We start from the raw sequence: 19124 nt of genomic DNA, 5'->3' as shown, positions 1-19124 counted from the left end.
AATCCTGGCTGGAAGATTCCTGGAATCAGATGGGAATAAGCAGGAAATCCTGGACTCCTCCAACCGGGATTTCTGGACCACCTGGGAATTTTGCCGTAATTACCAGAATTGCAACCCTGGTAACAGCAAAGTTCACTCAACTCTGTGTGTCAACAAATTACATCAAACCGACCCTTCACTTTTTTACGGTAACAAAACATCAAAGACATAAAAGCATATTTTGATTAAAGGAGCATTCCACAATATTCCCATAAAATGTATGTCTATGTTTCATCTATAGAAGTAAAGGAAGAAAAGAACTAAACATAATACCCGTATGGCCAACTGACATAACCTTGAAATAGCAGATATTGATGATAACAAGAAATACACCTGTTTCTCTATCACCAATGTTTAAACAAATAAAACAACATTATAGAGACATGGCTAGGTTGGATCCTTATATTTGTTTTATTTTCCAGAACAGAACAAAAATGATTTTATTAAATCAGCTTATGTGGACAAAACTGTTTTCTGTGAGACTGCAGTATGTATGGTACATTCAGTTTCTGGGGCTACTTGGTTACATAAGCGAAATAAATTAAATTCAACTAAACATATTGTCACGCCTGCTCTTCCCCCGTGGCGCTCGAGGGCACCAGGCTCACCAAAACTTCTCACTCCTGCCATCATCATTACGCACACCTGCCTTCCCCCCGTCACGCGCATCAGCGATTATTAGACTCACCTAGACTCAATCACTTCTGTCATTACCTTCCCTATATCTGTCTGGTTCCCAACTGTTCCCTGCTTCTGCATTGATTGTCATATATCCTTGTTTACCCATGTGCTGATACTGTTCCTGTCCTGTTACCTGTTTGTTCCTGATTAAATGTTGACTCCCCGTACCTGCTTCTCATCTCTGGCGTCGGTCCTTACACATATGCTCTAGTAGTGTGCTCAGGCTCACTGTAGTTAGTGCTGGGTATCTTAGTGGGGGGGATTCCTATGCATCTGTGACATCTGATAAACCAGTTTTACTGTATTGGTGATTAAGAACATTTATAAATCATACATTTGTAAAACCTTCAGAATCCTGTTTGCATAAACGTTGGAGAAACGCACCTGCAGTATTTCCTGAAGGAAGACGAGCATCAGTGTTTGATTATAGTACATACATTCCTACAAAACTTTACAATCATTATACATAAAAAAAGCAAATGGTGTGCTCTCCTCACATTGGAAAGAGCAGGACACCAGTGAATGTGCTCCTGTATCCATTATCATAGATGCTGTTGTCACTCCAGAGAATAATGTTAACATGATCACCTTTATCTAACTGCAGTATTACACTATTTGACCCCATGCTGTCAACATTACCATTTTCAATCACTGCAGCCATATTTTGGCCATTCTTCAACAGGGCCGCATTCACTTTTCCTGTAGTCCCAGAATTGCAAGTGAACGTGAAGTAGTATATGTAACCATATTACGAGGAAGTTAACCACAGGAAAAAAAAGTGTTTGTCCCGTCTCAAGTAATAAGTAATGGTTTTATCTGACCGATTGTAGATTAGATAGGCGACTATGAACCAGATAAGATGTAAAACATTCTCAGATAATAAAAATTGGTTCCTCATCCTTGCATGACTCTTCCAAGGTTTAGGAATGTTTACTCAAGGACTGACCAGTCAAAGACACTAAATGAAAATTGCCATGGCGCCCAGTCTCTTCCAACTCCTAGTATCTCCTTGGAGTGGACCCCAAGTGATGCAACTACCACTTCTTACTAGATTTACTTAGCCAGGACGGTCCACTCAGTAACACTTGCCCCTGTTCACCCATTTAACCCTATTCCATTAGCGATACCATGTTTATAGACATGCTGTTAGCATAGATTCTAACAGCAAACAGTACACAACTAGGAGAGAAGCAACCAGAACAACCTCATGAGTCCCTAAGAGCATCGGTTTCGTCTGCACAGCAAGTGAAAAGATGCCAATACATACATGGATTCAGAGTAGGTCGACTGAGGCAAAGAGGATCAGGACACCTAGGTCTTTGCAATCACCTTTGAATCATTGGGTGGGTTTTACGTAAGCCTGATAATATTGAGAGTGGAGTGTTAGCAGCAGAGGTGTTAGTCCCCTTCAGGGCCCTAATCTCTGCAGGTGTCAAAGTGAAAACGAAATGACTTATAGTCATCAAAATCCCAATATACACAAAGCCCCACACAAGCACACAGCTAGAGGACATCCACCACCACCAGCCAAGGTCTCAAGGGCTGTCCCTGCATGCCACTAGGGAACACTGAACCACTCAAAAAGGATGACGTGTGGCTATAGGATCCATGCTTTCAATCATGTGTACATGTGTATCAATGTGTACCACATACCATGTGAGACCGGGACAACACAGAGCCCGGTTCAGTGATGGATGCCAATTTCTACAGACGTGAACAATTTACACTCACACTTGTGTCATGAAGACTAACCCAGAGACGCCAAGTAGAGTTGTTTGATGTATATTTGTTAAGATGTTTGGGCCTATTCTAAGCCTGGGGGTAAACAATTCAATGAAGCCCCAAGGTCAACGTTGGCCAAAACAATTCAGAGGCAGGCTTATTCTATTTCCAACAGACAAAGTCTCTTCATGTTAAGTGACTTCAAACCTCATGAAGTATAACACGAAGTTATTAAAAGCCAGACAATGACCTGTCATAAGACAAATGGAATTGTGATTTAAAGAGACATTTGACCTTGATATAAAACATACCAACACTTTAGTCAGTCATGTTGTAGTCTCCATTCAACAGGATTTTGGTTGAAGATTTAATACAAGATTTTGCCATCTTTACTTCTCCCAAATATGGCGAGGCACTCCAATCCCATAGTAAAAATACTCCCCCGCCAAACCCTCCACACGGTACTGTCTGAGAACAAGCTCTTCTGGGAATTCATGTTTCCTCCCACCATTTAACTGCACATCATAATCTGTTGGTTTAATAACTACATGCATGCTGTGACTTGGGAAAGTGGTGAATAGCCTAGGCTATTCTAAACTGTATTATGCACGTAGGTACTAGTCCCAATTGAGTGTACTTATTAGGTTGCAATATACTGTATTTCCATATCTGAAATTTCTTGGTGCAGAGCTTGCAGAGACGGTCGGCCAAGAGGACAAACTGACAACGCAAAAAAAAAAAAATCCCGCACTCGCTACGAGGGTCAATGTAGTTTGGTGTTCAAATCATTTTAATTGAGAACCATTAACCAGAGATGGCATATACAAATCAACGTGTCAATACAATATCTGACAATTGTCTACAGTACCTATCCACCCAGATCCATTAATGGTATAGTTCTCCCAAATAACTTTGTTTTCTTACCCTGTAAGCAGTCAGATAAAACAGAAATTCATGCTTTGGTCGTTTCCCTGGGGATGTGTGAAAAATGCTAATATAGATACAATGACTTGGGATTTGTGTCAAACGTATCTAGTGACGCAGGCCCCGTTGATCTGGTCAAACGACATCGGAACAGCCACTCTCTCTCTCTCTCTCTCTGTCGTAACGAGGACCACTAAATTGCTTCCACTACACCAATTAAATTTTACCTTAAGAGGTTTCAATCAAAAATGGGTCAATGGCATATATTGTACCCAACATGACAGTTGGTAACTTCAGTAGTTGTTCTCCAGCTGAGTATTCTTTTTGTAAACCATTTAAGAACCAAAATGGAAGCAAACAGAACAAAAAAAAACATTTATATTGGAACACATTCAGGAAGTCTCCTCCCTGTATCAAATTGCACATCAGCTACGCAGACAAAAATAAAATTTAGAACAGGAGAATTCAGGGAACACTTCATTACACATAAACAGAACCATATCAGTGTACAAACGAAGTTACGGTTTGGATATAAAACCCAGAGTAAAGACAACTTTTAAAAAAGGACCATGGTGGTACATCTCCTCTGGGCATCATGCTAGAATAAGAATTTAGAGAAGTCAAGTACATTGAGTGTTAACTTTATTCTCCCCTCTACTCTGTCAGAGAAAGTGTGAGGAAAGAAGAACAAAGCTTGTGGTTGCTCATTTATAAAGTACATAAAAATGTAACATTCACAGTGAAAATATCAAGAAATAAAGTGCAATACACCAGTAAACATGCACAAATACAAACAGTGGTTGACCGAACAAGAAAATGAGAATTGTGTAATCGTCCAGCTAACAGGCCTTCTTACGCTGCTCCCTGCTGCTCTGGAGGTGTACTGCCAGGTCGTCCTGGTCGAGCAGTTCCATCTGCTCCCTGCTGCTCTGGAGGTGTACTGCCAGGTCGTCCTGGTCGAGCAGTTCCATCTGCTCCCTGCTGCTCTGTAGGTGTACTGCCAGATTGTCCTGGTGTTGGTCGAGCAGTTCCACAAGCGAGCGGTTGCGTCTCTTCCAGCGTAGGTACTCTCGCCTCTCTACGTCCGATGTGCTGCCACTGTGGTCAGTGCAGTAGTCTCCTGCATCCTGGGAGATAAAGACAGATTACTTAGAAATAGGAGCCAATTGAAGAACTCTGATGTTACGCTGCTATTTTGCTTCCAATGGTCGTGGCCCTTGTTAAGGTCAACGGCATCAAGTACTTTACCAAGTACCAGTTTAGCCAAAACCCTGGTTGCCTCTGTCAGGAAGCTGATACTTGGCCACAAGTGGCTCTACCAGCAAAACAACACCAAAATATACAAAGAAATGGTTAAAAAAAAAAACATTTTGCAATAGCTGTCTAAGTCTGCGGACTTGAATTCCATTAAAAACCTGTGGTTTGAATTGAGGAATTCCATAAGCGCAGACAAAGGATAAAGGACCTAGAAAGGGTCTGTGTGGAGGAATGAGCTAAGACCCCCCCCCCAACGTGTTTTGTAATCTCAAAACATTTTAGAAAAAGGCTGTCATTATCCTCACATGGGGATGGTGCTAGAATCATTTTGACCCCCAATCTTATTACTTGTTCAACAAAATCTGAGCAATTGTATTGGTCTAAAATATACTTTGAGAATACAATACATCTCAGCATTTGCATTAAAAGTTATTTTATTTTTTTAGCTCATCTTTGTCAAGAGTGCCAACAATTATGGACCTGACTATATATATATCAGTCAACAACAGCTAACTAGGTTTCCTCTTGACATTCAACTTTTAGCTACAAAATTAAAATTGAAAGCAATGGTGAAGAATCTACTTTGACTTGCTTTCTTGTTGGCTAGCGAGCTAGCTAAGTTAGCTAATATTAGCATGCTAGCTATCGTGGCTAACTGCTTCTAAAAAAACAGCCAGTTACAAACAATTTGAAAAAGTTGTGACTGGCAAGATAGCAAAAAGGACAAAGCCTATACAACTAAAACACCAGCTGTGGATTGATTGGCATGCTAGATCACATGTCTCCCCTAGGCTCCTTATCTCCACCTGAGAATTTAAGTGGGGGAAAAAAATAAAAATCAATGAAAGCTTCTGGACAAATTACCTACTGGCCTGTGTAAGCCAAGAGGACGATGTCATGTTCCAAGCAAACTTAAAGCATTAAAAAAAAAAAAAAAAAAAAAAAAAAAGTATAAAAAAAATGGGTGCAAACGTGTTTTTAAAAATATAATAATTTCTAAAAACCTGTTTTCACTGTCATTATGGGGTGTGTGTAGATTGCTGAGGATTTTTATTTACCTTGTTCTAAAATGAAATAAGCTGTAACGGAACAATGTGGAAAAAGGGGTCTGAATACGTTCCGAATGCACTGTATGCTTTGGCCACAACTATAAGTAAAAGGACAAGTCAACAACTGTTTGGGTAAGGGCAGAAAATGATTACAATGGACAGTTTATCTACTGGTGTGACTGTGGCGTGTTTGAGCTGAGGTGGGACACATACAGTGGTGAGGGACTGGTTGATTTCTGTGAAGGCACCAGAGCAGGTAAGCAGGGATAGGGGTCTAGTGAGCAAGTGGTGAGCCTCATTGTCCTAACCAGCTTGTTACATCAGCTGCAGTAACTGTGGAGGAGATCCTTGACTCAGGGATCAGAGGAACTGGGTAGATCCCCTACAGGGGCTGGTGAGGACAGGATGATGTTGTTTCCAATATTACAATTTGGAAGAAGCACAGGTATTGATGGCACCGTTCTGAGGAGGCTGAGGTAGGTTGGAGAAGCTTGCTCACAGTAGAGAACAGCACCTGGGAGTTTGTATTTACTATGGATCTAAGTCAGCAGCTACTCTTCCTGGGGTCCAGCAAAACTAAGGCAGTTATACATGTTAAATAAACATTACAATACATTCACAGATATCACAACATTAAGTGTGCCCTCAGGCCTCTACTACCACAAAATCCATGTCTACATTTGTGTATGGTGCATTTGAATGCATGAGTGTTGCTTCACAGTCCCGCTGTTCCATAAGGTGTACTTTTGTATATCTACATTTTACTGTTGGCATGAGTTACTTGATGTGGAATAGAGTTCCATGTCGTCATGGCTCTATGTAGTACTGTGCACCTCCCATAGTCTGTTCTGGACTTGGGCACTGAAGAGACCTCTTGTGGCATGTCGTGGGGTATGCATGCATGGGTGTCCGAGCTGTGTACCAGTAGTTCAAAAACGTCAGCTCGGTGCATTCAACAAGTCGACACCGCTCACAAATACAAGACGTGAAGTCAATCCCTCCTCCACTTTGAGCCAGAAGAGATTGACATGCATATTATTAATGTTAGCTCTGTGTACACCACTGCAGTTGCTGATCAGTTTGTAGTACGACACCCGTTTGTAGTTTTGCTGATGTTGCTCAAACATCTGCACATGTACAGTTTTCATATACTGTGTACAAGACATTATGAACACCGTAATATTTAGTTGTACCCCCTTTTGCCCTCTGAACAGCCTCAATGTGTCCAAAGCATTCCACAGGGATGCTGGTCCATGTTGACTCCAATGCTTCCCACAGTTGTGTTAAGTTGGCTGGATGTCCATTCTTGAGACACAAAGGAAACTGTTGAGCGTGAAAACACCTTGAGGCATGGACTGTGTAGGTGTGCCGTGCCTTTTGAACACTCAGTGGCCCGTGTGTATCAAGGATGGTCCACCACCCAAAAGGACATCGAGCCAAATTGACAACTGTGGGAGGCATTTATTTTACCTTTATTTAACCAGGTAGGCCAGTTGAGAAGAAGTTCTCATTTACAACTGCAACCTGGCCAAGATAAAGCAAAGCAGTGTGACAAAAAAATAAAAAAACAGTTACACATGGAGTAAACAAACATCAATAACACAATAGAATATCTGTATACAGTGTGTGAATGAGGTAAGGAGGTCAGGCAATAAATGGGCCATAGTGGCGAAGTAACTCATTTGAGCAATTAACACTGGAGTGAGATGTGCATGTAGAAATACTGGTGCAAAAGAGTAGGGAAAAAAATGAAAGATATGGGGAGGAGGTAGGTAGGTGGTTGGATAGGCTATTTACAGATGGGCTGTGTACAGCTGCAGCGATCGGTAAGCTGCTCTGACAGCCAATGTTTGAAGTTAGTGAAAGAGAAGAAGTCTCCAACTTCAGAGATTTTTGTAATTCGTTCCAGTCATTGGCAGCAGAGAACTGGAAGGAAATGCAGCCAAAAGGAGGTGTTGGGTTTAGGGATGACCAGTGAAATATACCTGCTGGAGCCCGTGCTATGGGTGGGTGTTGCTATGGTGACCAGTGAGCTAAGAGATAAGGCGGAGCTTTACCTAGCATAGACTTATAGATGACCTGGAGCCAGTGGGTTTGGCAGCAAATATATAGTGAGGACCAGCCAACGAGAGCATACAGGAAGCAATGGTGGGTAGTATATGGGGCTTTGGTGACAAAATGGATGGCACGGTGATAGATTGCATCCAATTTTCTAAGTGTAGTGTGGGAGGCTATTTTGTAAATGACGTCACTGAAGTCAAGGATCGGCAGGATAGTCAGTTTTAAGGAGGGTATGATTGACAGCATGAGTGAAGGCTTTTTTGCGAAATAGGAAGCCAAGTCTAGATTTAATTTTGGATTGGAGATACGTAATATGAGTCTGGAAGGAGTTTACAGTCTAGCCAGACACCTTGGTATTTATAGTTGTCCACATATTCTAAGTCAGGACCATCCAGAGTAGTGATGCAAGGCAGGCTGGCAGGTGTGGGCAGTGACTAGTTGAAGAGCATGCACTTAGTTTTACTAGCATTTAAAAGCAGTTGGAGGCCACAGAAGGAGTGTTGTATGGCATTGAAGCTCATTTGAGGGTTTGTTAGCACAGTGTCCAAAGAAGGGACAGATGTATACAGAATGGTGTTGCCTGCGTAGAGGTTGATCAGGGAATCACCTGCAACAAGAGCAACATCGTTGATATATACAGAGAAGAGTCGGCCTGAGAATAGAACCCTGTGGCACCCCATAGAGACTGCCAGAGGTCCGGACTACAGGCCCTCCGATTTGACACACTGAACTCTGAGAAGTAGTTAGTGAACCAGGAGAGGCATTGGAGTAAACATGGGCCAGCCCGGTGGAACACTTGACACCTTGGAGAGTCCATGCCACAATGAATTGAGTCTGTTCAGAGGGCAGACCGGGGGTGCAACTCAACATTAGGAAGTTGTTCCTAATTTTCTGTAACACTCAGTGTCTATTTCCACACTATGAGTTTGGAATAATACTGTGAAAATGATAATGCCCTTTTAGTGTAAGAGGTGTTTGATTTTCTGCCGGTTTGGTGGGATGGAGTTTTGGCCTGTCTAGTCACCAGGCAGTAAATTATACTGAACAAAAATTTTAAAAATTCAAACATTGAAAGTGTTGGTCCCATGTTTCATGAGCTGAAATAAAAGATCCCAGAAATGTTCCATATGCACAAATTTGTTTACATCCCTGTTAGTGAACATTTCTCATTTGCCAAGATAATCCATCCATCCAGCTGACAAGTGTGGCATATCAAGAAGCTGATTAACAGCATGATTACACAGGTGCACCTTGTGCGGGGGACAATAAAAGGTCACTATAAAATATGCAGTTGTGTCAACCCAACGCAATAAATATCTCAAAATTGAGGGAGTTTGCAATTGGCATGCTGACTGCAGGAATGTCCACCAGAGCTGTTGCCAGAAATTGTCCTGTTAATTTCTCTACCATAAGCCACCCCTTATATCATTTTAGAGAATTTGGCAGTATGTCCAACCGGCCTCAACCACACCTTTCCAGGACCTCCACATCCGGGATCGTCTGAGACCAGCCACCTGGACAGCTGACGAAACTGTGGGTTTGCACAACTGAAGAATTTCTGCACAAACTGTCAGAAACCGTGTCAGGGAAGGTCATCTGCGTGCTTGTCGTCCTCACCAGGGTCTTGACCTGACTGCAATTTGGCGTCGTAACCGACTTCAGCGGGCAAATGCTTACCTATGGCGACTGGCATGCTGGAGAAGTGCACTTCACGGATTAATCCCGGTTTCAACTGTACTGGACCAATGGCAGCACTGTGAATATGAAATGCCCCATGGTGGCGGTGGGGTTACGGCAGGCATAAGTTACAGACAACGAACACAATTGCATTTTAGCGATGGCAATTCAAAATGCACAGAGATACCGTTACAAGATCCTGAGGGCCATTGCCGTGTCATTCATCCGCCACCATCTCATGTTTCAGCATGATAAAGCACGGCCCCATGTCACAAGGATCTGTACACAATTCCTGGAAGCTGAAAATGTCCCAGTTTTTCCATGCATACTCAGACATGTCACCACCCATTGAGCATGTTTGGGATGCTCTGTAGCGACATGTACGACAGCATGTTTCCAGTTCCCGCCAATATCCAGAAACTTCTGGAGAGTGAAGTGGGACAACATTGCACCGGCCACAATCAACAGCAGCCTGATTACGTGAAGGAAATGTGTCACACTGCATGAGGCAAATGGTGGTCACACCAGATATTGACTGGTTCTGCACACCTAAAATAAAAACATTTAAAAAATATTTTTTTTAAATCACAAAAGGGTATCTGTATTCCCAGTCATGTGAAATCCATAGATTAGGGCCTAATTCATTTATTTCAATTGACAGATGTTCTAATATGAACTGTAACCCAGTAAAATCTTTGATATCGTTGCATTTACTTTTTTAGTTCAGAGTAGTTAGACCAATAAAGTCATTTCCAAACCTCTGCCTATAACGGCTAGTTTTCTCCTCCCCACTCAGACCACTCCCGACAGTCCAAGCAAAATTCTTGCTTGAAAATTTGCTCTTTTGCCAAGAAGTACATTTGAATTGAAAACAAAAATCACAGTAAGGTACTTAATTACCCAGAAATGATTTGATGTCGAGATAAAAACCGTCTTCATTGGACTTTACTAAGGTACTTTGGGAATTTTCCTGCGCCTTAAAGTTCAACCATATGTAAATTGCCGTTAGGATCAATGAGCCTAGACCCAACAAGCAAGTTTGGGTAATATGAGGATGTGGCTCCTCCCCTCATTCTAGTTTTATCATATTTACTCAAAATATTTACTTATGCAAGTAGGCACATATCTCTATATAAAATGGAAGATTTTTCCAGGTGTTTCATTTTCCAATCAAGGCTTCCTTCTTGGTAAGACCATTACGTGTCTGAAGTCTCAGTTTAATGTGATCTACACGATGTGTGTTCTTTACGTGCTCCCTCTCCTTGCCCTGCTGACTGTGGGAAACTGTTGTGTAGGGAGGGATACACTCACCAGCAGACCAACATACAGTAAGTACATAACTTATGGAGTGGGGCGAAGCCATGCTGAGAGATATATATACACACACAGAACCCAACACATTTACCCAAAAGCTTTTGGAAACCTTGAAGTCAATCAAGTCATGTAACCAACAAGTTCCTGTTTTTTATTTTACCTTTATTTAACAAGGCAAGTCAGTTAAGAACAACTTCTTATTTACAATGACGGCCTAGGAGCAGTGGGTTAACTGCCTTGTTCAGGGGCAGAACGACAGATTTGTACCTTGTCAGCTCGCGGGTTTGAACTTGCAACCTTCCGGTTACTAGCCCAACTCTCTAACCACTAGGTTACCCTGCCGCCCCAGGACACTGCCGGAGTCAGAGCTGGAGAATATCCAGAAAGCAGCAGAATGCCTCGAGTATCCTCAACCTGCACAGTATTCCTACGACAGAGTCACAGGTCACTTACCCTAACCGACATAAAAATACATTTTTAAAAAAGACACTAGGCAACATTTATCATTGATTTAGAATGTAATTTATCGATTTAGTATAGATCACTATTAGCTGTTTATTAAAACCTTGTCCAAGTTCTCACATATGTCTCCCCTCTTCTCTCTGCAGAGTTATGCACTGAGGAGAAAGAGCTCGCACATTGCAGTCTCTCAAGATGAAAAGGAAGGTTCTTAATGATATGGCTGACTATGATGACTTAATAAAATAATTTGTACTCTAATACGATGTTTGCGTTTCCTAAAAATATTTTGAAATGCATCCTCGTCCATAAAAATGCATACAGCCAGATAGTTATGGCCTAAAAATTGGCCTTCAGGCCAATTAATCTCCTGCGGGCCTTAACTAAATGAATTAGTATATGTAAAATTCTATTTTTTTATTAACCTCGATTTGGACATTGACTCATTGAAGTAAAGTCAGAGGCAAAATAATTATTCCCGGACCAGGCCCAAAGTCCCGACACTCGGCGTCGACTGCGCTATCGAGGCGTTGTGTGGGCTGGTACCCTGTGTATATAGCTCGCTATCATTGTGAATTGATAACTTGTTCCTTGTATTATTTGTGTTCTCCTTGTGTTATTTTTCTATTATTTCTCTACATTGTTGGAAGAGTCTGTCAGTAAGCATTTCACTATTAGTCTACACCGGTTTACCAAGCATGTGAAAAATTATATTTGAGGGGTTAGTAATTTGGTAACAAGGACAAATATATCCTCTGATACCAACCATAAAATCCCACACAGCCTGGGCTGTGTTCATTGGACATCAAATGGAAGAAAACTGACTGAAACTGGGAGGGACTACCAGGGCTTGCCCAATAAGGAATGCCTATTTTTGTTATGTTGTAAAGCATTTTAAAATGTTATCTTTTGCGAGCCTTAATGAACACAACCCTAGTCACTGACGATTAACTGGGACTGTAAGCACTGGTCTAGGACAGGGGTATTCAAACCTCTCCTTGGGTATCCCGAGCCGTTCAACATATTTTAACTATGCCACAGCTAGCACACATGATTCAACTTGACAACTACTGTAATCAAGCCCTTGAATAGGACAATCAAGTGACCTAGTTAAGGGCAACAAAAAATAAAATAGTGAAACGTCTCAGGGTCCCAGACGGCAGGTTTAAAAACCACTGGTCTAGGGCTCAGTCCCTGGGAGATAAGAGTCTGTGGCTGGGAAAGAGTAGATATTTCCCCCTCTTATCCCTAAGGAAAGAGGGGTGGAGGGGATGTGACACAGGCAGGGAACACAGCTGGTTAGTCTTCAGTAGGGCGTTCAGATAGAAACATAACGTAGTGCAGACAAGCCTTTGACATGTGGCCAGAGGAGTCGGTTTGGCTCTAGCTACAACATTCAGTTCTTTTCCCTCTGGGTGAACGCTGCAGCCCTGATGTTCGGATAGCAAATCCCTTTCACTTCCCTCTTTTGTAACAGCTAAAAAGTTGTCATATTTCAGTTTAAGGAGGACTTCACAGGGAGAAAAGAAAGCCATTGAGAGGAGGGCTACGGAGACATCTGGAATGTATCGAGATAAAATCATGGAGGGAGAGAGATGAGAAATGCTGAGAGGTTGTTGCATGATGTGCTGCCCATCTCCTGAGATTTGGGTTGGGGATGGGTTTTTCCATTAGTGCTGGGGGACAGCGTGAGGGACACTTGAGGCTGGGCGATATGGCCAGAAAATCATATCACAACATTTGATGGTATGGCGGTATTTCATGTTTGTGAAGTTCTTAAGTATGTTTTACGTGTAGGGCATGGACCAATTATAGGGCTTTACTGGGTTCCCCACTCGGTTTTATACTCAACCAGACGAGAACAAAACTGACAGTGAATTAGTCCAATTTGTTAGACTTCATTTATTTACCAAATAGTTATACCAGTATGTGAATCCATACCAGTATATACGATATTGCCCAGCCCTAGGGACAGTCAGCGGATTACCTCTCACTCCCAGGCCTCACCAGGCTTCCACAGAAACTAGTGCTTTCAATTTCCCTCTTTCTCCTGGGTCGCGGTGTGTGCGGTGTCCGTAGAGGCAGACAACGCCCCGGTTGCATAACCTGTAGAATAAAAAGGCAGACTTGGTGCCGTGTGCTTCCATTTGTGTGTGTGTCACACCTTTGATCGTCACGACAGGGGTAGTGTCATTAGTTCCCAAGAAACACCACAGAATGGGTTTGTGCACATGCGAGCGTCCGTTATTCACAATCCCCGGAGACTAGGGTGGCCCTGTCATACCCCATAATTCATCTCCATTTGCAGGCTGGGTGTAGGGGCAGAATGATGAATCAGGAATACAGACAAAACAGAATTCAAATATGTATTTAACTTAGTGGGGAATCAAATGTACTTGCCCAAGTTTATCATAAGACATGAACAGAGACTCCTATCCCCCCGCCAAAAAACTAATTGTGTACAACATCCTAAGTGGTGGTGGTACAAAACGGTTTTATTAAGACAGCAAGTTCAACGTAGTTTCACGAACCAATGTTAACTAGCGCAATGACTGGAAGACTAGGCGGCAGGTACCTTGCGGTTAGGAGCGTTCGGCCAGCAACCGAAAGGTCGCTGGTTTTTAATCCCGAGCCGACAAGGTGGAAAAATCTACCGTTCTGCCCTTGAGAAAGGCAGTATAGCCCCAACAACAACTGCTTCCCAGGAGCTGATGACGTGGATGTTGATTAAAGCAGCCTCCTGCACCTCTTCGATTCAGAGAGGTTGGGTTAAATGCAGAAGACACATTTCAGTTGAATGCAATTAGTTGCGCAATTGACTAGGTATCCCCTTCCCCTATGGTAGCTACAGCATGTGGTGTGCAGTGTGGGAATTTGCTTGATGTCAGTATGCCAAGCAACGCACCAATGAGAAAGCTCAGCACCTACCAAATGAAAACAGTTGGCCTTCGCTACAGGATGATTTGCTGTCCATCAGAGCCTGGCCGCTCCCTCCAATCGACCTGTGATCATAGGCCTCAAGCCTAACACGAGACATCTTCCATTGACATCAATGCATGATTTAGCCTACACGTGGGTTTGGAATTACACACATATATCTCAAGTTAGGATTCGGCCCTCACAAAGATGTGCCCAAACATCAAAAGTTGGTAGACGGCACCAGCAACGTACAGGGCTGTATAACCGAGAGGGTTATTCAGAACGACACAACACTCAGACAACAACACATACAGTAGTAGACTTAGCCTATGGATTCAACAGTATGCAATACATAGAATCATTGTAAGATTTCCATCAACACCACTCTGAACTTGGCATGATATAGGCCCATTATAGTAACAGGGTATGCACTATAAAATTAAAGTGAACACTGCTAGGCCTATGGTCTACGCACATTTATACAAGTATAAATCAGTCGGCAGATTATGGCCAGCAGTGAATTCTGCATCATGTCTTGACCGGTGGGTGTAATCAGGCCTAATTGTAATCGCTCAGGAAACAGAGAGACTTCAGTCTCAGTGGGGGAGAAATGTGACGTAGCAGCTTTGATGCTTTTTTTCGTGGAGAGGGCTCCACAGCTGCCCAACAGAACGCAAGAGGCACTAGTTGTTGGTTCAATTGGTGACATTTAATAGCTTCCGATCATGCACTTTAACAAGTGAAAAGTAGAATTCAATAAATAAAATAAAACTTCACTAAAAAGCTGCTACATGGGTAAATTAACATGACTAAAACATGGGTCAATACATACAGTAGAATAGCCCTGGCCTAATTCCAACAAACAAGTAGTGGAGAAACATGCTCAGTGTGCAACAGCACACTCAAGTGGACAAGATCGGAACCACAGCCCAAGAACAACAACAGTGTACCAATGTCAAAAATGTAGACAGGACAACCTTAATTCATCACCACCCGGATAATTCATTCATCCTTCCTATATTGTATCATATTGAAAGTGAACAGAGTACACCATCAAACACTAGGCCTACTGTGTTAATCAAGGACGACCCTTCGACAACACATTTCACAATAACAGATTATGACGGTAACATGCCTTCACAGGGCTCTATTCAACTAGTCCAACAACAATCCCCATGGGGAATAAATAGAAACTCTGCTGCAGTTGAATAATTAGAGGTCAGATTGGCATCCACCCCTGAGCTTTCATTCCAGCCCGATTCCACTGTCACAGCCAGTTACTCAAGTGTCTAAAAATGGGATATTTATGTTCTTTGTGGGCTCGTCTGGGCCGTGCTCAAAAAGGACAAAAATGGCAGAAAAAGCTCAAAAAAAAAAAAAAAAAAAAAAAAAAAAAAAAAAAAAAAAAAACTGTAAAACAGGGACGTACTGTGATGTTGTCCGATAGTTTCCCCATTGCAAAACAATTTGCCACACTGTGCCCTAATAAACACCATCCTGATGTGTGGTGGAACGTTTTCTGCCACAAAATGGCTGCCATGGTATCATCCAGGTGGGTACATCACATTAGCGTTGGATGAGGAGAGTAATTCCCCATACAATGTTGAGTGCCAAGAGCCCCACCAGCTGCCTATAAAACCAATTTTCAAGTTCAAATTCTCAACAGGACTACAGACTGGATACAACCGATGTACAGTGGGTTCCACAGTAGTGTATACAACTGCTGGCCCTATGGATACAGCTGTAGGCCCTATAGTAGCTTCCCATATAGTAGACTACATGGCAGAGCACCTAGCTCCTACCAGTTAGCATGAGATAGCGTGCCATGCAGTTCGGCCTAGTGGATGACATGCTGCTTTCATTGCACTTGGCAGCCTACAGGGCACTGTGCTCTGCCTGTGAGTGGTTTCTCAGCATTCCATGGGGATCAAAGACAGCTGTTATAGAAACATGAGTAGAACGTGGTCGAGAGTCTGAAATATCAGTTAATGGGGGTAAATCTTTTCTTGCGTAACATTTCCCACGGGGGAAAGGAAGCTAGGTCTATTGGATTGGGACACGACCCATGTAGCTCAATGGCACGCGGGTTCAAGAGGGATCTGACGTTATATATATTTATATATATATATATATATCTTTTTTTTGTCATATACCAGATAGGTGCTGTGAAAATCACTTCAGTTTGAGCTTTGCACTGAAAGCTGACAAACATGTTTATGTTTCAGCAGACAGGGTCACATGAAAAGGTTTTAGCGTCACATTCATCTACATTTCCAGAGACACATTAGAAGAACCGCTAAGCTTTACAAACACTCAAAATGACAAACATTGATGTTAACCTTCACATAAGTCTGCCTCTTTTTCGAGGGTAATTTCCTACTCATGAGAGCGGGGATGGACCTTCCTTGTCAATATTTTATTGCCTGTATGTTTCTTGAGCAACACCAAAAAGAATCACGCTTTTAACACCTAAACCCTTGTCAATGACAGCAGAGTCCATATCATAGTGGACAGTTCCGACCCGTGTTGGTAAAAGCACTTACCTCACCGTTGTCTATAGTGCAGATTATCAGTTGCCTTTCCTCCAAAATGTTTTTCTCGTCCCCACATCTCTTTTCCAGGCGGTCCTCCAACCTCCGTGATTTGGGCTGCCTTCTGCCTCCATTAGACCGCCTTGCCACCAAACGGGTGTCCTTCTCCATAGGACACATAGGAGAGGGGATATTAGATGGTGCATTGAATTCATAAATAAAAAGCATTATTCATTTTTTCAGAGGGGAAACTGTATGTCACCTGCAATGTCACCCCATCAATAGAGATAATGGGAACGGCAATGTTGATACTGTAACTACAAGTTATCCTGTATTATTTATCAGTAGGGGTGGGGGTGCGATCAACTGGATGAATCCAGGTCAACTTTAGGAATCTTTCAGTCCATTTGATGCATTTCAATTAACCAATTAATTTCATGACTCAGGATACTGCTTTATTATGTTTCCTTGCAGTCAATTAGCAAGTGAGAAGTGCAATGTCTCCACCAAGCGGGCTGCACAGGAAACAACACCTGGGTTGGCACCTGGTTCATTACGGTGATGGTGAGGCTCTCCCACTGGTCCGACACATCAGTGGTATGAGCTGAATAACTGGTTTTGACCAGTTTGGTGCTTTTGGGCAGCAGGGCTGCCCCCCTACGCTCAGCCCTTCTCCTGTCCTCCTCAACTTCCTATGAAGAATGAGACATGTCATGTGACTCAGGTGAGGTGACTATAGCTGAGGCCTCAATGCAGCCAAAGACATGAGGAAAATGTAAAGGTAACCAATTCAGTGACCATTTGCATTCTGCTTTTTAGGTAACAAAGCCTCTACTGAAAATACACCATCAAACAGTCAGATTATTGTTTCCGAATATGATGACTTCAGTTTCAAATACCTTAGCTAAACCGTTTCAAAATAGCATAGTGTTTACCTTTGTATGATATCAGTTTCAGTCAGGACGCTGCACTAGCTACTGCTAGACTTACTTTGAACCTTTTCAGCAAAGCCTCATTTCGCCTCCTCATCTCCTCACACCTCCTTTCCAGCTCCATGGCTGGGCCTACAACCTCCGGTTCTGTAGAACACTAACAAGGGGAAAGCAATGGGTTTATTAACAAGTATAGCATCTTTAACGTAAGGCAAAAGATGCGTAAAATTAACGTAAAATTAAAGCGTAAAATTAACGTAAGGCAAAGCAACTTGAACGAGAGATCCACCACCATCGGCCTTTTGTGTCATTTTCCTGAACAGATAACTAGGCGAGTTTGCTACAACACCGGCAATAACTAAATCAAAGCTTTGCCTTCACAATTTCTTCTTCTGAAGATTCCTCAGACGATTCTGAAGAATCTAGTTCCAGTATGGCGTTGCATTCAGGGTCGTGCATGACCACATTATCGTTGTCATGGGGACTCTGGCATTGGCATAGACTTTTCCCAGTCTGACCCGACCTGCGCCTGTCACCTGCAGACCATCAACAAGTTTGCAAAACATGGTGAAGACGTTGGCTAATTGTGTGACTACAGTATTTCGTTTGAAACTGAAATATTGAGTAACTAAGTGTGCACAGCTAAATAGCTTACTAAAGCCAGTTTAGCCAACGCAAGCATAGAACTAGGGTGTGAGAAACTAACTGTTTGTAGAAACTACATTTACTTGTAACTTACCTTCAATGATTTGGGCCATGGCGAATTTGTAAACAAAAACACTTTGGCGCGCACACTTTCTCCGCCTTTTTGCTAGCTACTAACCACGGATAGCAATATTTTGGGAGTTGAGTGAAGAACGTGGGGGGGGGGGGGGCAGCGTTTGCGTCAGAGCACGAGGTACAAACAAGCAACTACCAGTAATCAATTATCTAATCAACATGGCCACCTGGCCAAAATAGGCTGCAATTCTGATCTTTTTTCCCCACTAATTGGTATTTTAGCCATTCAGATCAGTTCTCAAAAAAATCTGATGCGATTGGCTAGATGGGATACAGTTTATGTCAAAGGCCGCATTTACACAGGCAGCCTAATTCTGATCTTTTGCCCAATTATTGGCATTAGAGCTGATCTAATTGATCAAAAGACCAATTAGTGGTAAAAAAAAGAGGATCCAAATTCATCTGTCTGTGTTAACGCAGCCAACGGTATGTCCAAATTTGCATGTAGGGGGAAAAATTTTGCATTTTTGCTAACCTTAACCTAATTATCCAACCTGATATGAAAAGTCACTTTTGACCGTAGTTGTTTAGCACCTAGTCAAATCTAACATAGTAGGCCAAGCCTTCTCTAGCTACCTACCAGCATGGTGATAGATCAAATAAGTTTGCAAAACACCACACTTGGTTGGTGAACATCTTTATTATCAATCTTGTTTATTTAATTTTTTATTTCATGCAATCAATTGCTGTATAATGACCAACTATTGTTTATCCTAAAAATGTCTCATATCGACAGTGTAGTTACAGCAATACCATTCATCATATACAATTTACAATGC

General features: G+C 42.3%; 1 protein-coding gene across 8 annotated transcripts; it reads right to left on the bottom strand.

Annotated features, from left to right (window-relative positions):
- Nucleotides 1–3212: 3212 nt before the first annotated feature.
- On the bottom strand, nt 3213–18562 carry LOC110529345 (coiled-coil domain-containing protein 9). 8 transcript variants are annotated; one of them, XM_036984720.1, is made up of 7 exons: nt 18305–18474; nt 17941–18101; nt 17624–17722; nt 17167–17325; nt 16646–16798; nt 4338–4493; nt 3213–4280 (listed from the first exon to the last, which is right to left on the bottom strand). In XM_036984720.1, exons 1-7 carry the CDS (start codon nt 18321–18323, stop codon nt 4206–4208), a joined length of 822 nt encoding a protein of 273 aa, XP_036840615.1. In that variant the 5' UTR covers nt 18324–18474; the 3' UTR covers nt 3213–4205. The 8 variants fall into 8 exon arrangements, with proteins under 8 accessions (XP_036840615.1, XP_036840616.1, XP_036840612.1 ...); XM_036984721.1 differs by having other exon boundaries at nt 16646–16795; nt 17179–17325; nt 18305–18464; XM_021611480.2 differs by adding an exon at nt 13171–13289 and having other exon boundaries at nt 4245–4493; nt 16646–16795; nt 18305–18562.
- Nucleotides 18563–19124: the final 562 nt, after the last annotated feature.

The sequence above is a fragment of the Oncorhynchus mykiss genome, chromosome 8, assembly GCF_013265735.2.
Source record: "Oncorhynchus mykiss isolate Arlee chromosome 8, USDA_OmykA_1.1, whole genome shotgun sequence".
Lineage (NCBI taxonomy): Eukaryota > Metazoa > Chordata > Actinopteri > Salmoniformes > Salmonidae > Oncorhynchus > Oncorhynchus mykiss.
The sequence above is the reverse complement of the archived record's forward strand: the minus strand, read 5'-3'. Positions and strand labels throughout refer to the sequence as shown.